This window comes from Asterias rubens, chromosome 17 (genome assembly GCF_902459465.1).
Source record: "Asterias rubens chromosome 17, eAstRub1.3, whole genome shotgun sequence".
Lineage (NCBI taxonomy): Eukaryota > Metazoa > Echinodermata > Asteroidea > Forcipulatida > Asteriidae > Asterias > Asterias rubens.
The window spans coordinates 753,424-778,930 of NC_047078.1; the positions used below are offsets into that span (position 1 = coordinate 753,424).

A 25,507-nucleotide genomic window follows, 5' to 3' on the forward strand; every position below is an offset into this window, starting at 1 on the left:
CTTCTCTTCCTTCCTCCATGGTTGAAGTGACTGCAGCCAGTAGCCTGTTCCATAAGCCTTTTTGAGGTATGATGGACACTGAAGGAGTGTGCTGTTTGGTTTGGGTCTAATCACACAAAATGTACCCAAACCTTATAGTGTTGTAGCGTTGTGTCCGCCATATCTCATAAAGGCTTTATAGAGCTGCTTAAAAATAACAAAAGTAGCTAACCAAAATAACATTATGCTTACCAGAATAAGGTTACCAGTTTAAAATACCTTCCCACATGCACTATTTGTAACTGGTATCCTGCAGAATTCTGTTAAGCAATTTTTGCTGCTTAATGAAATTGAGCACTGATACTACATGATATTATTTAAACAAAAATTCCCTTTAATAATTTAACATTTTAAAATCAGTTTCTGGTACAGAAAACCTACTTTTACTTATTAGTTTAAAAAATCCAAAGACATTTCATGTTTATTTCTTTTTCCACTAGGAACCCAGGCTGTGAACTGATGACTTCATTAACTGTCGCTCCGCCCTCTGGGTAGCCGTCCCACTCTGCCTGTACAACATAGCAACGAGGGCTGGTTCCAGAGGTGGTAATGGCAGAAGTATCATCAGCCCGTGCATCATGCCCCACTGTTGTAGGGTGCAGTGATGACTTTGACATTCTTGATGGGTAAGAAAATTTGATCCTTGACCTTTGACATTGTCAGGAGACCCTTGACCAGAACATGTAAGGTCATGTCACACAGGGTAATTTTTTCAGGCATTTTGATGCAGCCACATCCCAATGTCAAGGTTTGCCATAAACTTTTTTAGTGACTGGCAAGCAGGACTAGTTCACTTGTCATTTCACTAGTCCGTCAGTTTGTTCAATATTCCCTTATTCAAACGAAATAGGGAAGCTTTTTAACACTGAACTAGCCGGCTGGACCACTTGGAGCGAGTTTTGACTGGTCCTCAGGTGTTTTAACTTGCATTGCCTGTAAAATGTAAGTTACCTCTTGTAACATGGTTCTTATGCACTTAATGTATTCGTACTGCTTGTAAAAATAACCTGAGACTGAGGGCCTTTGCAAAACCACTGCGTTTGCTCAGGCTCTGGTTTGGGCTCTGTTCAGCCGTTTCTATTCTGAGCTTTTTCTTCAAGGAACCACCAGTGATGTTATGCGCCATCCCTTTAAGCAAATTTCTTGTAGGGCAATTTGATAGCAATCGGTCGGTGTTGAATGCCAACCGATCGGGTACAACTTCTAGGGTGTGTGTGCTCCGCCACGTGGCTCAACTTTCTCTCCAAGTATGATTCAGAAAAGTTTCTTCCCCCCTCTAGGGGGAAAGAGGGATTTCTAAATTTAGGGTTTGATTCATGTCGTACATTACCGTCCGACGTCTGGCCTGAACACCCTCATGTTTAGGACTAGGTTTGTGGATCATTTTTCTAACCTAAAAGTGTCGTCTCGTGAACATGATGGAATTAGTGAGCACGGATTTGATTTTAGTCATCTTCGGAGCTGCAGAGTTTCTGTTTTGAGCTTCTTCCTGAGTCTTCACCATTTTTAGGACTAGGTTTGTGGATAAAATTTCTGGTCTAAAAGTGTTGTCTCATGAACATGTCGGAATAAGCAAGCGTGGATTTTTTTTAGTCCTCTTCTGAGCTGCATAGTTTTTTCGGTTTTGAACTTTGACTAAAAGATTTTTAAACAAGGTGAACCCCAGTGTGGAAATAGTTGCTTATTTTGTGCAATGTTGAATCGTTGACTCATCTGGATTTTACGATTGTGAAAGATTATCTGTGGATGCGATGTACATGTAGGACTACCAGTACCTGTACAACATCATCACCAAAATTGGATTACACGACTCATGCAGTATCCTCTTCCTAATGTATTGGAATAAATTTGACAGCAGTCTCAGATGATTGCAACCTCATCGATTATTTGTAGGCATTTCTTTTGATGTGATATTTCAGAGAGCTTGTGGAATTAAATCACGTACATGTTTTGACTTATATCTTTGAGAGCGCAAGGCCATTTTCAATTTGCAAAGAACACTTTCATTGGAGAGTCTTTAAGTCAATGGGAAACTTTTAAAGGGTACCAAGTCCAAGACTAGGGGTGACAGAGGCCAAGACTAGGGGTGGCAGAGGCCAAGACTGGGGGTGACAGAGGTCATGACTAGGGGTGACAGAGGCCAAGACTAGGGGTGACAGAGGCCAAGACTAGGGGTGACAGAGGCCAAGACTACGGGTGACAGAGGCCAAGACTAGGGGTGACAGAGGCCAAGACTAGGGGTGACAGAGGCCAAGACTAGGGGTGACAGAGGCCAAGACTAGGGGTGACAGAGGCCAAGACTAGGGGTGACAGAGGCCAAGACTAGGGGTGACAGAGGCCATGACATATGTGGCCTCCATGTAATGCCAGGCCTGCTTCTGACAAAGTTAAGCCACCCACCCGAAATGTTTTTGCAACCCACTTTTTGGTCCAACGGAACCAATAGTTTGTTTGCACGAGGTGTTTTTAGTCAACAATACACAAAACATGTGTAATCTTGGCTTCCTTTTTCATTGTACAGTACGTGTGTCAATCTTAAGTGTTTTTTTTTGTTTCACTCTTGAACTTATTTCATGTGAGCGCACGTCGTTCAATGTTTAGTCTTTGAACGAACCCACCTTTCCTATATGTACACTATGTATGTGACTCATTCATATCCTAAGTCTTGTTTCCGGAAGACAAAAGTAACATTTGTACAATGTTTGTGATGGTAACCTTACTATAATGCCAACATTTGCCATCGGGCAAGTTCTGTTCTTTCAAATGTCAACTTAGAATTCTATGTGATTTTGAAGGACAGAGCGCAGTTGAAGTCACACGGACAGTGTACATGTAGCACTCTGACCCTTTGCCTTCATCTGCTGACGTCTACTACATGTACAGTAGCACATTCCTCCTAGATTCCCAAACCAATGATGGATGGAGTGTGTAGCCAAACCAATATGAACTGACATACTGTGTGTACTGCACATAAATGTTTAGCAAATGATTTGTAGGTCTAACCAGCTCCATGGACTATCACACCCCTTCTCTTTCCTGCAAGATCTGCAAAGCAGTTACTCAATGGTCTGTCGTTCAATTGGTGTATCTTTGTTACAAAAAGTGTACCCTCGACTGTGGCTGTGCACTATTTCTATGCACGAGTAGGTTTTGAGAATCAGTAAAAAAAGACAATAGTTTTGATCTTGCGAATCCAAAACCTGATGTTTGACAACCCTGAAAACATTTTATAAGCTTTTAAATTCACTATTTTTGGTGCGACTTTGACAGCCGATTGAGTTTAAACATTGACAGTTATGTTTTTTCATGAGTGATTTTGGGACACAAAAAGTGTGAATACTGGTCTTTGACAATAGCCAAATTTATCCGTATGTTTTATTTTAATTTGATTTACATGATTAGAGTTATCGCAATGATGTTCTCTGTCACTGTCACTGTCAGTATAGCCTGAGCCTTCAGCCTGACGTCAATTATTTTACTTGTTGTTTCGGTCAAAAGGAGGAACCAGGAAGCCACCAAGTCACGTACTCGTGTAGTTTTGAAATAACTGGGTTTGTACATTTTGTAAACGGCAGAAGAGTTGCTGTTCGTGCAACCACCTCGTCAGAATCAAGGTTATGGAATTAAATAAACCTCAAAAACCTCGGCAACACGCTTTCAACAACTTTCAGTTTGAACGGCTTGACGTGATGTTGGTCACATGTTCAGTTTGGGAAAAACAAAGGAGTAACTTGGATCGATTCCAAATGAGCTTCAACAATGCAAGGGACGTCACTTATTGTAGGAACTCACTATCATTCCTATCTTTACCACAGTCGTATTGTTCTAACAAAACCATCAGGAAGTATTCGGTTCACATGATTGTACTCAGTGAAACTCCGATTTAGAATTCAAAAGTTTGTTTTTCTTTTCCTGAAACTACTTTGGAAAAACTAACTCTGACACACGGATGATGAAGCTGTGTAGCTATGAATGGATCGAACTGAATAATCAATCTCTGACACCACTCCCAGCCTTGGCGTTGGTTTTGACTTGAGTAGAGACTAGAAAGTAAAAAATAGGGTTGGATTTTTAGAGTTGGATTTTCACATTATTGGGGACATTGACTCCGAATTGACGATAAGAAAAGCTCATTACTGCTCAAAAAGAATTTGATTTTTGACATTGTTGGGGTATACTCTGACTCTAAAGTGCCGAGCTCATTACTGCTTCGCTACATTCAGATCACCAAGTGAGCTGTGAAATTTAAATACAATATAAAGCTTGCCAGGTCTTTAATCTAATTTGGTGAATGTTGCCTGCCACCATTGACTTCTCACCACGGATAGAGTTTGGAGTTGTCATGGTGTGACTGTTGTTACTAGTTTAATGTGATCTACAAACTTCATTGACTTGAGTCATGTTCCGTAAGAAGAATGTACGTGTTAGGTCTTCATTTGCTGGAACTAAAAGATTCAAGCGAGCCTTAAGTACGTCTAGTACATGCAGGTGAGTCGCTGTGTTCTTTTCTTCTTTTTCATCGCATTTTAAAAAATTTCTTTTTGTTTTGCATGGTCCATGGATGAGAAATTTATGACTTTTATCTGAAATAAGACTTTTGAAAACGGTCTGCCTGTTCAACAAAAAACTGATGTAATTTTCTACACTAGGCCTGTATGCTTCGTTTTTGAAAGGGCAAGGGCACCAAGACACCAGGTGTGGCAGCATTTTCCATGATCAATCTACTTTCAGTTGGGGAGTGAACAACTTCAGTGCAAGCAACTTGTATTGGGGAAGCAAATTGCCTCCACTTCTATTGCCCATGGTCGTGTTACTAGAGCTACATACATACATACCAACATCAGTCTAACATCAGTCTAAATTGTTTGCTACATGTACATGTATGCACAAATTTCTAATTTGGGTCCAGAATTCCAGACAGTTTTGAAAAAATCCTGGGGAGGACCCTGCATGAGCTACACTTTGGTTTGCTCGGTTCTAAATACCAGGGACAAAGTAAATAGTTTTTAAGTTTTTGAGTTCAGGAAGCGAGTCGTCTAGAGAACAGGATGGGTAAAGGTTGTTTGGATCCAGACCTTGAACATAATGAGGATGCAAGACGCTGGCCTTAAAAATACAAACCTCAAAAGACAAAGTGCAGTACATACACATGATTGATATTATTTTAATTATTTTGTTGACTTTTACTTCAGACAATGAATTCACAAAAGTTTGAAAGATGAAAGTGATTAAAAATGGCCCAGCCCCGATTGTACGGTAGGGTTTTTAGAATTGTGATTTAAGCACCAAATAAAACAAATTCAGAGTATTTAAACACCATTCCAGGACCTCCAAACTTCAACTATTTGAGTCCAGAACGCTCGACAGTTATGAAAAATCCTAGGTAGAACTCTTGCTTCGACCCAGTCGAGAACTTTGTGTAGCTTTTGATTGCACAGGGCTTTTCAAACCAAGATACACTGTACATGCAAACAGCAAGTAAAATACATCCTAAGAACCTACATTCTGGACCCAACATTTTGAAGTGTGTACATGTACAAACTTCAATGTTTTTTTGGTCCAGAACGCTTACGGTTTAAACAAAATTGTGGTAGAACGGTTGAGAGCTGAAGTGTGTATTGCAAAGCTAGGGAAGACTCTGTGAATCAATAGTACATGTGTACATAGTACTGTATAAATATACATGTATCATGTACATTATAGGAATCACTCAGCAGAAATCAATATACATTTTGTAAAATGACTGGAAGAATGTCAGCAACATCTGGTGAAAGCTCTAACTTAAAGGCAGTGGACACTATTGGTAATTACTCTAAATATTAACTAGCATAAAACCTTACTTGGTTACGAGTGATGGAGAGAGGTTGATAGTACAAACAAATTACGAGAATCGGCTCCCTCTGAAGTAACGCAGTTTTTGATAAAGAAGTCATTTCTACAAATTTGATTTCGAGACCTCAAATTTAGAATTTGAGGTCTCAAAATCAAGCATATGAAAGCACACAACTTCGTGTGACAATGGTGTTTTTTCTTTCATTATTATCTCGCAACTTCGACGACCAGATGAGCTCAAATTTTCACAGGTTTGTTATTTTCTGCATATGTTGAGATACACCAAGTGAGAAGACTGGTCTTTGACAATTACCAATAGTGTCTAGCGTCTTTAAGGGTTGAAGATGAGATGATACACATTGCTACTGTGTGGATGTACATTGTAAATGGATACCAGGCCTGGATTACATTTTGTACATGGAGGCCACAGGGACCAATTTCATAAAGCTAGTATGAAACAGAAAATACAGCTTGAAACATTTCTTTGCTAAGCAGAAAATTTAGTCTGGCACCAGCCACAACAATGCAAACCTAGGGTAGTTTGGACTGGTAACCTATTTCTGCTAAGCTAGACTTTTCTGTGCTTAGCAAAGTTTTGTGCATTTATTCAGGCTTTATGAAAATTGAGCCTGACCAAAGTAAAATTATGCTTATGAGAATAAGGTTAGTCAAACCACCATGTCACATGTTGATTTGCTGTTATGCTGATCATTTCTGCTTAGCAGACCATAGTTAAGCAATATTTTCTGCTTTAAAAGCAGCTCTTTGAAATTGATCCTTGGTCTTGGCCTTGGTGCCCATTTATGGAATACACAATCTGAGCAGTATCACTTCTCATTCCATGGAGGAAGATTTCCTTCTTCCATGTCATTCCCTTCTAACAAAAAAGGAACACGTTGCCTTGGATCGGTCGAGTTGGTCTTTGAAAAGCGTTTGTAACTGTTTGTTATAAAATATGGGTGGAAAGATGTTGTAAAAGTAGAATACAATGATCCACACAAACATGCCTTGAAATTGCACGGTTTTCCTTTTACCTCGTCGACAAACTCGGTCGGCCATTTAAGGGAGTCAAATCTTTGACTCCCATAAAAAGCCGACCGTGTAAGTTCGCAAAATAAAAAGAAAACCACGCAATTTTGGGGCAAATTTGTGTGGATCATTGTATTGTACTTTTAAAACATCTTTCTAACCATGCATTTTATAACAAACGGTTACAAACGCTTTTTATAGACCAACTCGTCCGATCCAAGGCAACGTGTTCCTAATAAGAGCACTTGATTACCATTTCTATCTTCCCTTTAATGACCTTTATACATTAGTCCTGAGCTAATGAAATGTGTTTGTACTAAAAGTACCAAAAAAAGTGCAAAGATCTTGGTCATCACAAGATAGACCAAGATAGGATGTGTCTTGAGCTTGAGAAGGGCAGCGACCTCTTGATTTGATAAACCATGGATGTTAGAAACCTTCACTGGACTGGCTGGACAAGGGTGTCATTTGCACTGTGCACCTGTACCTTATTAGCATATAGTGCTAATCATCTGACCATTTACTTTTAAAGGCACTGGACACGTTTGGTAATTGCTAAAAATAATTGTTGGCATAAAAACTTATATGTTAACAAGCAATGAAAAACTGTTGATACTTTAAAACATTGTGAGAAACGGCTCCCTCTGAAGAAACGTAGTTTTTGAGAAAGAGGTAAATTCTCATTAATTAAAATATTTAATTTGAAATTGGGGCCGTGTTCATGTTGTTCTACTTTGTACGTATTAGAGTCGATAGTGGACAGGTTTTCATGAAATTTGAATTCTAGAGATCTATCAACAATTTTAGTGAGAAACATGAAATGTTTTCACATAAATCACACTTAGGGCTGAACAAGTTTTCTGTTTGTTCACTGTTTATTGAAAGAGGGCACACCTTAAGCATGGTTCCATTGGAATGAAATCTGGAATGATTTTATAATTTACTGTTTATATGCCTCCTCATGTGCTGAGCAAATGTTTGTATTTTCCCATAATGTAAAAAAATAATCCCAAATCATAACAACTTTCTGTTTGAATGGACATTCCTAACCCAGTGTCGAACCAAAAGAAAGTTATTTAATAAACATATCCTACAACTCCACATTGTCCGTGACAGCAGCCCCGGGCAGTTTCTGTACTTTAAACCAAATGGAAAAAGTATAATTTCCATACCAGTTGTCTTGAATTATTATCAAAAACCCATTGGAATGGCTAGTGTGGAAAGAAAAAGGAAAGAAACCCCACCATATTCCGATGCATTGTGTTTCATATGCCATAAGAATTACATGTAGTGAACTGTGAATGGTTAATGGTGCGTTACACCATTCATTGATAGTGTTATGTGTGCCTCAGGCCGACCGTCGCAATTCTATACAGCAACATGTACCAAGATTGTACATAGAAACCTATAGCTTATAATTGCGTATTTCAATCCTATGCTACAACCCAATACTAATCGTTTGACACACAGTACAGTATTGTAAATTGGTTTTATATTGCTTGCAAATTTATGGGCTCACTTTACGTAGAAGTGTGTGGTTTAGTAAAGTTATGGTAAATTACATGTACTACTTAATTGGAGGTCGTTTAGACAGTCATTCACATGCCATTAAAATCAGTTGGACACCATGAGTATGAGGTCACCGAAGAAATAACTTTAAGTATTTTATTGAATCCTTGATTTGACCATTTTAAGCAAATGTCATGACTGAATGAACGGGAATGGCCTATAACTTTTACCCCAAGGTTTATACAACAAATAGTCATAGGTGAAATGTGTTTGTTGTAAAGAAAAGGGAATTTAGAATTAGCTGGCTGCAAATTGCTTGCAAATCACAAAGACCTATATAGGTATTATGACTTTAAAAAATTAGTCTTCACACACAAAAAGTATTCAAGAGAGATTATATGCTAGTGTCAAAACATCAGACCATCAACTATTGTTAAATAATTTTATTTCAAGATGATACAAGACCTGTATGATGTAAGTCAATTTTTTGCAGATTTTAAATTTTAAATGGTTGTACACGTACGTACATTAATATTTGAGAAAATTACAAGTGATCAAAATAAGGTATTGCTATAAAAAAATGTGCAAATGATAAGTGGTAGTTAATTAACAACTTAAATGTTCAGGTATGTGTAGATCAGCCCTGGCTTCACAGTAAATGTTCCTACTTTTTTTTCAAAGACCAAACATCAGACCTGTCCTACATGATGTAGGATTCAAGAAAAAAATCTTTCAAAAATGTCTTCACTCGTTGGGTCTATTTATTTTGTTACTGAGCAGTTCTTGGCTCATCGGCTTGCCTTGACGTCATCGAAAGTGTTATTAATGACGACTAAAGCTATGTTTATCTCTGAAGGGTGGTGCATTCATCATCATGCCACAAAATAACCCACAGCACCCACAGGTATTGGAGACTTTTGAGCATCGGCGGCAGCAGAACACAAAGTTCTTTTTTTTGCAGGCTGAGCGTGCGTACACATTCAGTATTGCGCATAGGTCTGAGCAGGCGCACTACTGATGAGAACTGTGAAAAAGGACCGTCCAAAAGTCTTCCATTGCTGTGGTGCCCTGTATTTTTGCTGCGGTGCCCTTTGCAAATTCCATTACAAATTTCAATTGTGCCCCTAACCAGAGGAAAATTTGTTTTCCCCCTTCAACCAAGAAAGAAAGAAAATGCAATGCCTGAATATAAAACCAATGCATAGTATTATTGCCCTACGGTCCATGCAGATCTGATAGTAAAGGTGATTGCCTCCATGCCCCCAGGTCATTGCCTTGATGCCCTTGAAATGCTTCTGTAAAAAGTTTACAATTTCCTGATGGGGTGCCCTTTACCAAGGAGAAAATGCCTTGGTGCCCCTGTCCATTCTTAAACGAAGCATAAAGGCCTGTACATCTACAACTATTGAACATATTTGGTGTATGTATTGGGGTTTTTTTTTTCAGTGGGGGGGGGGGTGGGGGCTGGTTTTTTTTTGTTAGAGAGCAGAGGGTTGCCCATTAGACATGTTACAACAGGATATGGTGTGCAGCATGTATTTCCTATGATTCAACGTCAGCCTTAAACTCACTTGGCAGGAAATCACCAACTGTAATGTACCGAGGTGAAGGAACGCAGGTTTTGCTCGTAACTTTTTTAATGATTAGCCAAGGGGACCACGGGCTGGTTTCACAAAGGTAGTTCAAACTAACAATGTAGGATTAGTCCATACTTCACAAAACCTTAAATTACTTCACAAAACTACAGAATGTGTTGTTCACAAAGTATTGTCAAAGGAAAACTAGGGGGAAACCAAGACTCAAAAGTCAATTTCAGGAATTTTCACATTTGGCAAATCTTGTTGCTGATCAATAAATGGTGCAAAAAAAAAGAGTTAAGAATTGTTTTTAAAATGCTAAAATAACAGTCTCTGTATAAAAATAGCAAACATTTGTACGTTAACTACATACTTTTACAAAGGATAGTTTAGAAACGTATTTATAACAATAGTTTAGTTTGGTTTTGTATCATGTGGTTTCCAAATGACTGCATTGGGTGCCTGGGAACTTTTGGGCTATAAAAGTAGCCTCATGTTGTAGAAAAAGTAGCCCAAGACTGTCAAAAGAAAACTTATTGTAAATTGACCTGTGTAAAAACAGACAACAGGAAATGGTCACAGGGTTTTAAAGGATGTCAAGCTTCAATACAATGTACATTTTGTACTCTTTCATGTACAGACTCAAAACGAGGTCTCAAGTTCAGCCTGACCCCTGACACTGAGGTCAAAGAAAGCCCAAGATCATTGGCCAAGATTTGTGTTGGTTCGTACATGTGCACAATTTCCTTTGTTTGACGTCAGCACTGGTGGTAGAGGGCAGACTGGGGTCAAATATTTGACTCAACAAATTTATAGACTTGGTTAGCCCAGGAAGTAACAAAGGAAAACCTTCACAATTTCAAGGGATATTTGTGTGATGCATTAAATTCTAGTTTTGAGACATCTTTCTAACCATATTAATTTCATAACAAATGCTCTTTATAGCTGGGAGCACCCAATCCAAAGGCTTCATGTACACACGTCAGGTCCCTTTATAAAACAAAAAGTATGTGGGCATGTTTTTGCACTTGTCCCCTGTTAAAGAAACGTACAGCATGTAGTTTTTGAAAGAAGTGAAAACAAAATATTGTTAGTTGTTTGGTTTAAATTTGAAACTCAAAGTTCACTGATTTTTAAGCCACATCAGAACTATTAATTTGTACGATTGGATGTTATGTACGTGTACAGTTACTTTCTTTAAAGTTGTTGTGAGCCTCCTAATTTCATGGGTTTCTACAGCAAAAACAGCACAGTAACTTTCTGAGCCTACAAATGACAAAAAGAGCCCAACAAACTTAGAGATAGCAAAACACCAGAATCATTGTGAGAAACAGGAAACAGTCATCTGACACGGCAGGAAGTTGAAGATCCTGTGGCCGTTCCCTGCACGTTCCCTGCACGCATCAAGTAGTCATTTTAATTCATTAAGTTCATTGTCATTGAGGATGGATTACTTGTAATGTGCCTCGCGAGACCATCCAGCAAAATCGCTCCTTGGCAATAGGAAGAAACTGTTCGATCGGCTCGGGATCGCAGGTTGGAGAAAATCGTCATTACGCAGGAATACAATGTGATTATCCGTGGTTTGTTACTTGATTCAGGATTTTGATTTGAATCTACGGTGGAAATCAAGGTGGTTTGAGCTTTCTTAGACTGTGTTACATAAGTACGTTGTGTCTGTGGATTTTGGTTGGAATATTTGCAAATGTACGCACACTGATGTGCGTTTTGAGTTAGTACGCTTCTCTAGAGGGGGCTCTATTATTTTCTAGCCTGTGACAGAGAGAGGAGAACGCATGATGATCCAAGTATTGTAAACTTCATGATGTATGTTTTTCTTATTTTGTTTGCGTAGTGCGAAATAATTGACACACAAGTTGAATGAGTTCACAATGTTAGTCATACATGTATTTCAACTTGAAGACCTGACCGTATCTTTCTTAATTTTGCAGTTGTTGCAAATTTTACTTATTTCCTGCTGTCTTGTGCCCAATTTCATGGAGCTGTCGAAAAGCACAAAAATAGTCCGAAACATTTTTTTGCTTAGCAAAAATGAGTTGGACACCAGTCACCAACGGTCACAGATGTGACATGACACTTTTGCTTTGAACGATGTTCCATGGTAAGCGTTATTTAATTTTTGCTTGGCTACTTGTTGTTCCTTTAGAAGTAGCCCCTGAGGTGGGCCCCACAAAAAGCCCTTGTCGCAGTCTGCGTTTTCCACGCTACATTCATTGTACTTAAGTCTTTAGTTTTCTTTGTCAAGTCTTCCAAGAAACCAATGACATGAATTGTGTGAACTGCGTCTTGTGATAATTTGTAGACTTCGCTTGTCAATGAAAAGTGAAACTACTCATTTGCCACATTAAATTTGTTTCAGGCAACTCTTAAAGCGGTCTTTAGTAAAGCATCAATGGCTTTTCAGAATGCGGTAACCCACACACAGATGAAAAAAGAAAAAATGCACAATAAAGTTGCTAAGTGGAGTTTGACATTGCACACATTCAAGATTGCTGGCAGGTCATAGTTAAATGTAGAGCCATAGTTTGTTTATTGTCAATTTAATTCTGCTTTTCTGGCAACATTATAAAGAAAGACACAATAAAAGTCACCATTCAAAAGTTTCAGCTGAATAAAGTATCCATTTGTTGAGAATCCGGTATTTTTAAAAGAACATTGAATCCATCCCTGGTTAGCGGGGTGATAGTGGGAACCAACCACATCTCTGGCCGCAGCATTCACAAATGGACACCAACTCTCAAAAATCAGAGAAATCTGAGAAACATTCATGCATGAATCTTTTCTCAGATTCAAATGTATTCAGGTGAAAAGCTATCTAAACCACCTTCACATTCAAAGAAAATCCTTTCTCAAAATACATAGTTTATACTATCAACAGCTACAGCGCTCTTCACCAAGTAAGTTTTTATAGCCATTATTTTTTGGAGTACTTTTCAAATCTATGACTCTACATTTAAGCACATTAATGCATGAAGTGTTTCTCAGATTCAAATGTTTTTGGGGGTTGAAAAGTCATCAAAACCATATTAATTGAAGGGAAACCTTTCTCAAAATAGTTGATACTATCCACATACAGTACTTCTCACCAAGTAATTGTTAATGACATTTATTTTTTGGAGTATTTCCGAATCTATGACCTTACCTTTAAGCTCATTGGAGTTCTGCCAGAACGATTGCCAATCAATGCATCCCTCAGTTTTGATCCCCAACGGGGTACATTTGTCAATCAGGCGTTCCCCCATCGGGAGATACTTGTGTTGCCGATAGGAAATCAACATTGATAATAAAGATTACAAATTGTTGCAATTTAAAAGTCCTCAATGTATGAGAACTTCCTGCAAACAGTCCTTATTCTTTATTTGATTCTAGGAAGGTGGCTTTGTGGTTCTTGAACATTTTAAGTCATTCTCTGGAAGATGGTCGGAGCACACTGATAGAAATATCAAGCAGAAACCGGCTCTTTTCAGAGCCACCACTACTCACAAAACAGATTTGAGCATGGTGTCACTGCAAACTTTACGTACCGTGTTTTAAAACCCTGTGCCTCAGCATCGTACGTACATTTGGACAAAGCTGACCCTACAAAATAACTAATACATTTTTTTTCTGTGGCGTTTGCAAAATTTCTTGTATGTTTTTCATTTTGGAACAGCAAATTTCATTCCGAGAAACAAATTTAAACACAAGTTTCCTTTTGGCAAAAATTGGGCCATGCAAGTTCAAGGGTAGAGAACCTGCAGTGTCAAATTTTTTTTAGTGTGGGTCCAACTTTTCTCACTTTTTGTGAAATGTGTAGTCTTCCAATACATGAAATACGCCTAAAACATATAGTGGACTTTTATTACCACCACTTTAGACTTCATTACTCATATTATATGGCCTTTGTCTACCTACTATTATCCAATTTTCCAATAGCGTCCTCAAGCGAAACCCAACCTTCTTTATTTGTAACCCAATGCCTTGGCACCCCATGGGATAAATAACCCTTTCTTTGTGTTGGGGGGCAAGGAGGGTGAACTGTGGTGGCGTGTAGTATTATACCCAGTTTCAGTGTTATACCCGGTTTCCAAGTCTAGCTGTTTGGTACAGAAGCGTGACCTGAGGAATGGCTTACAAATTTATTTATTTTATCCTCTGGTAGCTTTTTTTTTTTTTTTTTTGGGGGGGGGCAATAAAACAAATCAGTGACAGAGGCAACACTTTACAATGTACGCAGTTTGTACAAATGTGGAATTATTAGTCTCTGTAAGAATGCGTAATGTACTTTGAAAGACCCCTTGTATTGACTGCCATCATTTAGGTCAAACAATGGAAATAGGAAATGTGCCTGCCTGTACGCACTGCGCACAACTCTCAGCCAATGATATGTCTTCATTAACCTCAGCGAGGGCGCTGTTTAGGTCTTGTGATGTCATATAAAAGCGGTCTATTTTGGAAATTTAGGTTTTGATACGAGGGGAAAACCCCAGAGAATTATTTTGAGAAAAACACACAATCAGGTTGGGACTGAGAACCCTTTCGCTTGTTCGAACAGTTCAACTCAGGTATTGTAACAAAACTTATGTTCCAGTAAACATTTTGAGCTAACGTACATGTACAAGGCCTGAGTTCTTTTGAATTGTATGCCCAAGTTCAAGCCCTGGCGCAGATAGTAACTGGTCTTTTTTGTTAAATCCCCCTTTTAGTCACCCTCGCCACACCCAATGTGCCACATCCCCCCCCCCCCTACACCTCACTTAACCTCACTTATTTCTCGGAACCCTAAAAAGTCAAACATCCAGCGATGTAGTTTCATTTTCATAAAGAAGATTGACACTCTGTTTGTTTGGGTAGGTCCTGCATTCAACTGGTCTTATAAAACCCGTCATGTGACCCTTTCCCCCTGGCCTGGCGAACGAGCGACTCGCTGAATTCACAAGTTCAGCCAACGACTCACCGATTTCACAAGTTCAACTCATTCATTCATTCCAGTATTTGACTCTTTACAAATGTAACGGTCTCTGATCCCAGGAAGCATTGATCAAGTTGAACCGAGCGGTCTTTATTCACTACTGCGGGCTGTCATCGTGTTTGTAGTACTAGACATTCTTGAGAGTGTTGGGCTGTTATTATTCAGGTAGGCCGAGATTTAGACTGCACTTAACCAGTTGAGATTGTAAGGACATTTTGTCGGACGGAAAAAACGCACGTAGATTCTGGGCACAATTTTGATTGAGTCGTTTGCTTTGGTGAGCAAAAGTTTTCCGTAAATGACTGAAAAGATACTTTTGCATTTAGCTTTGGTTGGTTATCAGTGTTCCATGTGTGTGCTTAGCAAATTTGTGTGCTTAGATTGTGACCGCGTTTGGAAATTGGGGCTAGAACCCAATTTCATACTGGCACCTTCAAACAAAGATAGGGAGACCACCAACATAGGGCTAGATAGCTCAGTTGGTAGAGCACCGGAACTTTAAACTGGCAGTCATTGGCTCCGATCCTGGGCTAGTTATTGGTTCTTTGTTCATCCTGAAATTATAATAAACTTTACCCAGTCAGTTCCCCTTTAGGTTTTATCTTGATACTACAAAAGCTGACGGACTAGTGAAATGATGAGCCAGCTGGTCCTGCTGGCTCGCCGTCACTAAACTGTTGACTTGCACCAAAAAAGTTAATGACGAGACCCTGATAGTATTTGACTTGTATTCAGAGCCAACACTTCTGAACTTTACAAAGAGTGTTTCTTGAAAATTGTAATGTCACAGAAAAGGTCAGTGCATTATTTACTTGTTATTTGGCTTTGTTCCATTTCTAAAATGTGTCTTGCTATGTCTGGCTGTGGCTACAGTGTACAGAGGAGGGTAGATCACTGTACATATCTCCATGGTAACGTGCACATGTACATGTAGCCAGTAGCCGCAAGCCAGTATACATGTAGCTAAGTACATCTTAGCCACATCAGGGCAGGTAACTACTTAATTACCAATGACGCACACCCTCCCATAATTAAGACGTTGTGGTTTTATTCTTAATTCAGTCGCCTTGACATGATGTGGTCACTTTGGATTCGGAGGTTGTTATGTGAGCCCTGAATATTCAAGACGAGAGTTGAAGAACTGGAGAAAAGACGAACGACGAGGACTATTTTTTTCTGAAAAGAGATGAGGAGAACACTTATGTTATCACATTTAGCGAACAGTTTTGTTTGGCGGTTGTATTTCTGCTACTTGCGCTTCATGTCTGCTGAAGACGAGCGATTGTCCGTGATGCCTTCAATAAACATTCCATTGTAAGCGCATGTTTTATAGTTGTCGTCCAAGCTTGTTTGTTCTCTACCAGCAATCTACGGTACGTGTTTGCTTCATTTTTGAAAGGACAAGGGCACCAAGCCATAAGGAAATTGTAAACTTGTACTGGAGCATATCAAGTGCACCACGGCAATGACCAGGGAGCATGGAGGCAATCGCCTTCATTGCCTCCGTGAAGTATCAGGCCTGGGTGTTTGTATGACTGATGACACGACATCGCTTCTGGGCTCCGAGGTAATTGTACCACGTACATTGAAATACTAGTCATTTTGGGTGCCGGGTTACAAACATCGACACTGCATTCCAGGTCATCAACACATTCTATCATCCATAAGCGTGTAAGGAGTAGCAGGAACTCCTCTTTCCAAAGAGACAAAGGAATAAAACATCCTCCATTGATGGCTCTGTCTTCAAGTTAAGCGACGCTGAACTGTCAGTTTGTCTACATAAACTTCATGTATGGTGGTATTAAATCCTTCAAAAAATTGACACTGTCACTCTCTATGCATGTAAGGAGTCACCAGAAGTTCTCTTTCAAAGGGACGACGGAATACACATTTTCCATGGCTCTGTCTTTAAGTTAGGCGACACTGAACTGTCGGTTTGTCTACATGAACTTCATGTTCAGGGTGTATGATGGTATTAAATCATTAAACAAAATTGACGTTGTCACTCTTTAACCTCGGAAGGAAACAATCTGTAATTTGGATCATGCCATGTTGGCAGGAACACAATTGACTGTCTCCTAAGCTTTAAGCAGCCAACTATGACAGGAACGGGTACGTGTGTCAATTGGAAATCATTTTAAGTTGTCACCTCGGAGTACTGATTTGGATTATATACTGGGAGCAGAATGGTGGATTTGGCGGCTGTGTTGGCGAGACGGCGCTGGACGTGGTCAAGCAATCTCTACGAAGGATATCTTTATAGGTAAGAGGACTTCTCTGGGATACAGTTGGGATACAATGGGATTTATGTAGTTGGGATACAGTTTGGATATGGTTGGGATGCAAATGGCATTCAGTTGGGATAGGATACAGTTGGGATAGAGTTGGGCGACAGTTGTGATACAGTTGGGCGACAGTTGTGATACAGTTGGGCGACAGTTGTGATACAGTTGGGATACAGTTGGGCGACAGTTGGGATAGAGTTGTGATACAGTTGGTAGACAGTTTCCCCATTGAAAAGTCGGCAACTTGTGATTTTAAAAATAGCCTGAAATGTCTATTAAAGCCTTTACATGTGTAGACTTATTGACAAGTTAAATGTCTGTCACGGTGAGAGCGTTCCAACTCTATTCCGAATCTCCCCGCGGTATTCTCGCGTGACTGCTGGCCCCGCGAGACTACTGCTCTCACGACTAGGGTTAATGAGGAGTAGAATTCGTCAACCAACAGTTCGGGCGAGAGCATCGCCACAACATCGACTATCTCACCGCGGCAGACCATCAACGACTTGTCCACAAGTCTAATACATGTTGTACCATGTGTAATGTATATTGTAGGTCAGCCCTTGTAGTCAATAAAATGTACCTACTTTTTCCCAAGCAACAAATATAAAGCCTGAATTTAAGACAGAGAACTGAATAGCGCTCTAATAACTAAGGTTTCTATATCTAGTGATGCCCAGAGTCTTTAAACCTCCTGGGAAGTTGGAACCCAGGCGCCCGCAAGCTTTTCTTGTCAGGCATTTCCACATTTTGTAAAACCTCATCCCGTCCTTGTAATAAGTAATGTACAATGTACATGTACACCATGTACATGAACAGAACTCTGTAATTTGGAACAAGATTGTGTCAATACTTCGACTGGACTTCAGGGAATTTAGTTTTCACACTTCCGTTGAAAAAGTTCCCTACGGTGGAGTGTACCTATAACATTGTGCATTTGGTCTTCAGCCATTGTTTGTGAGTGTTACTCGAAACCAGTTGATTGTACTTCGCTTGGTGTGAAATTGATGAAGTGTGGTTGATTTAGTCACAAAGAAATGTAGGTCATAAGGACCTAATGACTAACTTTATTGGTGCATGGATGTTACATTTGTATACACCACTGTCAAAGCTGAAATTTTTCTTTATACATGTAGTGACTAACCTTTTCTGCTGTTTGAAATTGTAAAAACCGACCACTTAAACTCACCTACGCATGATGTATTGTCTGCGCCATTTTCTGGATTAAGTTTATGCTTTTTAGTTAAATTTTTGGTCAGTGTTCTACAGCGCTATTTCAAGTTCTCCTGTCAGTGAAATTGTGTTAATCGTTAAGTAAGATGGTGACTGCTCTATATGTTGACACCCTTAGGCCTATGTTCCCACAAACCTTGTGATTTACTGTTAAGGTTTGGTTAAAGGAACACGTTGCTTTGGATCGGACGAGTTGGTCTTTGAAAAGCATTTTGTAACCGTTTGTTAGAATCGATATGGTTAGAAAGATGTTGTAAAAGTAGAATACAATGATCTACACAAATATGCCTCGAAATTGCGTGGTTTTCGTTTTACCTCGTCGACAAACACGGTCGGCCATTTATTTGACTCCCATAAATGGCCAACCATGTTAGTTCATGACGTAAAATGAAAACCGTGCAATTTTGAGTGATATTTGTGTGGATCATTATATTCTACTTTTAAAACATCTTTCTAACCATATGCATTTCATAAGAAACAGTTTCAAATGCTTTTCATAGACCAACTCATCCGATCCAAGGCCACGTGTTCCTTTAAGGTTTGGAAAACATAGTTGCAGTGCCGGAACATAGGGGTGTCTCAACAAAGTAACAAGCAAGGCACCTAATTCCCATTGTGAAGTAAAGAAGTCAAAGTGGCTCCCATGTCCAATCAGCTGTGTCTAATTCACATAGTAAAGTAAAAAGACAACTATTTTTCCACGTCTTTGTGTATAAAACCTTGTTCTGCCGGTGCTCCAGCAATGGTGATGTGGTCTGGCATCACTTGCGCATACGGATTGGTCTACTAATGGTCTATAGACCAATCTATTGGCCGCCCTTGTATCTGCCACCATCATTAAAGGAACATGTTGCCTTGGATCGGTCGAGTTGGTCTTTGAAAAGCGTTTGTAATAAAATGCATATATGGGTAGAAAGATAAAAGTAAAATACAGTGTCCACACAAACATGCCTCGAAATTGCACGGTTTTTCTTTTACCTCGTTGACTAACACGATCGGCCATTTATGGGAGTCAGACTTTTGACTCCCATAAATGGCCGACCGTGTTAGTTCGCACAGTAAAAGGAAAACCACACGATTTCTGGGAGTCGGACTTTTGACTCCCATAAATGGCCGACCGTGTTAGTTCGCACAGTAAAAGGAAAACCACGCGATTTCGAGGCAAAGTTGTGTGGATCATTGTATTCTACTTTTAAAACATCTTTCCAACCATTTAAGCATTTTATTAAAAAAACCGGTTACAAACGCTTTTTATAGACCAACTCGTCCGATCCAAGGCAACGTGTTCCTTTAATGAAACACTGCATGAAAGGCTTGAGTTTGCTGGGAGTTGTGCGCAGCCCCTATACGCACGCACGTTGTTGTCATTGAAGATGCCCGTCACAAACGTCATGTGCAATCATTCCACAGATTGGGCTACACAGGGTTAAAGGTCAATAACCCATGCCCTAAAAGAAATCATTGTAATCAGATTAATCTCTTTATAAAGGTTGGTTTCCTCTTGGAAGACTCTTCGTTTCCGCTGTAAATAAAAACAGGAATCGAGAGAGGAAATGTTGAGGTTTTGAGGGTATGGGGTCATGATTTATGGGGTGTTTGTTTCACTCATGCATGTCATGATGGTCAGAAGATCATGTGGTGTTGATTCACCCATTTGAAAAACTGGAAAGAAAAAGTCCTGGATTGTAAATGGTTTATTTCTGTTAAACAGTTATATGAGTTTTGAGACAAAATATTGTAGGCACCGTTCTCCCTCAACATTGGTCCACTGGACAGTGTTGTAACCAGAGCGAGTGGTCCACTGGATAGTGTTGTAACCAGAGCGAGTGGTCCACTGGATAGTGTTGTAACCAGAGCGAGTGGTCCACTGGACAGTGTTGTAACCAGAGCGAGTGTAAGTTACTTTGTAATGGTGACTTTTCTCTTTGGAGTTGAACACAGTTTTAAGCAAATGCCAAGTATTTATTGTAGAATAATAATAGTTGCTGCAAAGTATGAGCTGACCCATTTTAAAAGTTAGTAACAGATGAATAACTTTAGGTTGACAAAATAGAGAAACTGCCAAAGGGCAAGATACATACTGTTCGTACATTGTAGCTCAGTTGGTAGGGCGCCGGTTTGTTATATTTTATTTATAATAGCTGAAGAGCATGAGCTGATCCTTTTTAAAAGTTAGTGAAAGAAGAACACTGTGCTTTCATTTGGTTCTACATGTTCCTGACTTCCTTTTACCTCTTGTTGGAGATAAATAGTTTTGTTTACTCTTGTAAACAACTGGAAGTGGTCAATGATCTCACTATCACAATGATTGCGTTCATTGTTCTGATTTCTAATTATAGTCGTCAATGTGTGGAAACCACAGACATTGAATGAGATCAAGACTGTCTGTAGAGGAAGGAGGGGATGGGTTGGCATGGTAACAGGGTCGGATTAGGAAACAGGAAGAGGTTGGGCGAGGGGGAGAAGTATAAATTGGCATGTTGGTTTGGGGTTTTATTTATGTGCACTGTGCGTGTGCAACAGTGTGGAGCATGTTCATGTTCATGTGCGTTACATACTCAAATAGCTGCTAGTATATAATGTGACTGACATACCACAAACACATGTATGTTGACACATTACATGTACATTGTGAACTTCTCCATGTTCTCTTGTTTGGACCCAAATTGTTTTAGCGTCATTTATTTGTTGCGTAAACAGTATTCAATGTACAAATGCGTAATGATTGATTGATTGTAAGTCTACATGTATACCCGAAACAATCAGCAAGTTTGGTGGACTCCTGCGCTTGGATTGAAGTCTAACTTGTATCAGCAAAAAATCCTGTTTCTTGTTAATCTACCTGACGTCTTGAAGTCAACGCTGCCATGCCTGTGATTTGATACTCAATAGAGTTTGCCCTTAACCTTTATAATGACTGGCTAGCAGGACTAGTAAGCTAATCACTTCACTAGTCCATTTTTCAGTAGTCAATCTTTCAAATGGAATATGAATGCTTTTCCACACTGAACTAGCCAGCCAGCCGAACTTCATGCGTAGTTACATGTAGAGTGAATTCTGACTTGCCCTCGAGTGCTTTAACTAGTATTTGGCCAGCGGACAACTAATAAGAGAGAACGCTGCTCATAACATCATCAAAAGATGAGCATTATTCCCTCTGAGTCAGCACTGCAGGCAGTCAGCTGTTAGCGTATTAAGGAGTTTCTACTTGTGTTTTCCTGTCCAGGCAGGAATCACATAATACAAAATCAACCCACTGCGACAGAGCATGAAGTCTAGTGACTAATCCTAGGATTTCTATTGTTAATTCGACCTCCAAATTTCCTGGGATTTCTATTGTCAATTACCTCTGAACTTGTATGCTGTAATTATTGATTACAAACAGGGGACTTGAACAATACATGTACACATTTTGTTTATTGATTGGAACGAGTGTACTTGAACAGTAGGTAGACATTTTGCTCCTGCAGTGTGTGTGTACAGTTTTAAAAATCGTTTTGGGCCAAGAGACAAAATCAAAAATCATCATATCTGTGGGTTGTTTTGGTGACTCATGTTATCAGTGAGTCAAGTTGATGATCCATCAGCTAGCTTTGTTTACAATCCCGGACATTGCGACTCTCACAGGATTATTCTCTGCAATGTCCGAGAGACGTTTGTAGTTTGTCCGTGAGTGTTCGCAATTCACAAGGTGCTGTTTTAAGTGTTTTGGAGAATCTTGAGAAGGTTTGAGGAGTGTTTTTGTGGAATTCTATTATCTGTGTTTCTCTGTCAATGCGGTTGCCATGGTTAGCCAGGACGGAAACGGTCGATTGTGGATTGATTCAGTGAAGCCGACTTTGTGGCGACGTTGGAAGGATCAGTGTCGGAAACTGCTGCACAGGAGAAGGTGATCGGGGAATATTATTGTTTTTATATTTTATAGTTTTTATTTCATTTTATTTTCCTTTTTTGGGGGTGTGGTTATTTTTTTTTTTAAAGGTTTGTAATGGATCATTGTAGGTTTTTGTGTCTGATTTAAAATTGTTTTTGTTCACCCAGGGGTATAAATGTGTATGTACCTGAGAGGGTAGAGGTTGATATTGTTTTTGAAAAAGCCTTTTGAGTGCCACGGCAGGCCAGGACTGTATACTCCCCAGGAAGCTGAGAAAGATGGTATTGGCCTGAATCACCAGGGGTGGATTTCACAAAGAGTTAGCATGGTTAGGACTAGTCTTATCTCGAGTTAGGACCAGTTACTTGTCTTCACTTAGGAACAGTTACTTGTCTTAACTTAGGACTATCCATGCAATTTGTATATCTCCTAGGAATAGTCCTAAGTTTGGACTAGTCCTAACTCTTTGTGAAACCGACCCAAGGGCACTAATGTAAAGCGCATTGGTATATTATTCTAAGAATTATTATTATTTATGACACTTTTTGTAATGATCATTTATCTTTCAGGAATGACAAAATTCATGGAGCAAAAAGAGCAGTCCAATGTTTCTTCGTGGATGTGTATCAATAATTAATTTATTTTTGTATCTCTTTTCTCTTCCATGTACCCTCGTTCCATCTACAGTGCCAATTCCCCCTTAGGATCATGCAGGTAACAATTACAGCTGTTTTAATTATTACAGTTTTTAAATAAGGGAATAAAAGGGTTGCGACAAGTTCTTAAACTGTCGTTTTAAACCGGTAGGGTCGTGACCGTGCAATATATCGCCTTTATCGCACAACCCTGCATTGCCCTGCAAGGTTTTAAACGGCTGTTTAAGAATAAGTCACTACTCTTTTTATTCCCATTCATAAATGCCTTTTTGGTTAAAAGACACAGTAAAGTATGAAACTCTGTAAAACTATAAATCCATTTTCCGACGTCCTTGAGCTCTGTACGTGTGTTGCATTTTTATGACTGAGACAGTTTTCGGATATGCATTCTTGCGCGTAGTATGCATCTAAACGTATCCGAAAACAACCGGTTGTAAACAGCTCCAGCTGGTCATTATCGAAGGTTTAAACACCCTCACGTGATGCGCTCTCCTCCATTAGGAATAGCGAAACTGTCTGGGGTATTAATGAATAAAGCTTCAAGGTTTACATGGGGAAGGATAATAATAACTATTTTTTTGCGATGACAATAATTCTCTTTTGAGTGAGAACCAGAGGACTCAATGATTGTCTGTCAATCTCCTGAGGATGGACGGATATAATGACAGAGCAGACTGTCGGAAACTAGAGCAGACTGTCCAAAGCGTTGAGCTCTCAGGTTATTATACACATAATGAATGTTTATGAGTGCAATGGTGCGAATATGTTCATGAGTTGAAAGATGGAATGTTCTATTCAACGAGGCGGAGCCGAGTTGAATGGAACATTCCAGCTTTCAACGAATGAACATATTCGCACCATTGCACGAATGAAAAACATTCATTATTTGTTTTATATAACATCCAAGTAGATCTTTGTCATTTTGATGAAAGATACAACTTTCAAAACAAACAATTTCAACTGTAGAAGCTGAATGCTAGTAATTTTACTATGCCTTCTTGCAGTAACACCTGCTGCGTTACCAAAGACACGCGCACGCAGTGATGTTTTTACTCAGCTTTTTCGTTCCATCCGAAAAGTACCATTGCACGCTGCCAGCGTGCAATGGTACTTTTCGGATGGAACGAAAAAGCACGGTGAGTGACTCAGCATGCAATGGTACTTTTATTTGCTATCACGTGATGGACAATCCTCCAATCAAATGGCAAGGATCTGCTTGGGTGTTATATAATCTCAGCTAACCATAATCACCCAAAAGAAATTGATCTGCATAACATAGGCCTATTTCTTGTTATTTGACCTTTATCTTGTTTATTTATGATACTTTTTTTTAAACCTTCATGGGCATAGACTACATAAACTCTCCATTTGCTTTTTAAAAAAAGGTTAATATTGTGAAAAATATTTCATATTCATTACCTTTTCCTTGACAACTTGTTTTCTTTTTCACTTTAAAATTTTTGATACAATGTACGTTGTTAAAAGAAAACGAATAGTATTTTCAATAACAGTGGTTTGCTTTAAAACCAAAAGAGCGATAAAGACGCAAGATGGGGAACTGAGGCTGAAATGTGAAACGTGCAATGGATGCAATTTCAACAAGCACCTCTTTTGATGCAACAATAGATCAGTGCAAATATTGACCATTGCTATCAATAAATAATCAATAAATAACATTTGCTTGTTTTTTGTGCTATCCCCAGAGGGAAAAAGATCCGCAAGTTCTCGGAGAATGACGCCGATATTCGCTCGAGGGGGCTTCATTCGGTGGATGAGGAGAGTGGACTCCTGTTCTCAAAGGTACGGTTTGTTTTCAGTCCAGTGGGTCTACACGATATTTGCTGTAGGGTCTCTACAAAAATGGCAAACAGAGAAAAACATTTTGAGTCATGATTTTGATTTTTTTTAAAATATGAAACCAATTTCGTGTAGCACCTTTTTAGTGTTTACAAGATGTTAGAATATTAAGAAGAATTTTTTTTTGTAAACTCTCACGGGACCTCCAGCTTTACATGTTTGTCCCATCCAAAGGACGAAACAAGAATGTTTTAAAAGGTGTCTTGCTTACGGAGGAGAAGTGTCAAGACATGAACTTGAGACCACTGCTGATCAGAAACACCAGAGCTTGAGTACAATGCTCTTAACCACTCTGCCAGGATCCCTTGTAAAGATTGCTCAGTTTCACAACATGTCTCTTTGATTTCTCGTTCCTCCTGAAGATGCTTTAACACTGTTTCAAAGCGCTGTACAACCATAAAAGAATGAGCAGAAAGAGCAATATGGTTTTAAAATACACAACAGTGATCGAAGTGTTAAATCTTTTACCAACAGTCATGCCAGTTCTTTTCAGAACCGACACTCAAGGGAGATATTCACATGGTGTTACAGCAAACCTCACATAATTAAGAGTAACTATAACTATAACTATAAATATGAATAGTAAACTTGCGGGTACAACCGTGAGTAAAATCTCTTTTGAAGGAGTGGTGGCTCTGAAAAGAGCC

The 25,507-nt window shown here is 39.3% G+C and overlaps 1 protein-coding gene across 12 annotated transcripts in view; it reads left to right on the forward strand.

Moving 5' to 3' along the window:
• Positions 1 to 25,507, forward strand: part of LOC117301325 (rho GTPase-activating protein 32-like) — a 55,282-nt gene that overhangs the window by 8,263 nt on the left and 21,512 nt on the right. For 2 of the 12 annotated variants that reach the window (XM_033785218.1, XM_033785228.1), the window contains exons 1-3: positions 3,738 to 4,527; positions 23,035 to 23,061; positions 24,707 to 24,803. In XM_033785218.1, coding sequence (XP_033641109.1) covers positions 4,439 to 4,527; positions 23,035 to 23,061; positions 24,707 to 24,803 — 213 coding nt within the window. In that variant the 5' untranslated portion in view covers positions 3,738 to 4,438. Of the gene's footprint in view, positions 1 to 479; positions 666 to 3,737; positions 4,528 to 11,475; positions 11,620 to 11,681; positions 11,814 to 15,050; positions 15,124 to 15,186; positions 15,236 to 16,020; positions 17,222 to 23,034; positions 23,062 to 24,706; positions 24,804 to 25,507 lie in introns of those variants that run through there. The other 10 variants (XM_033785219.1, XM_033785227.1, XM_033785225.1 and 7 more) reach the window with 9 other exon arrangements.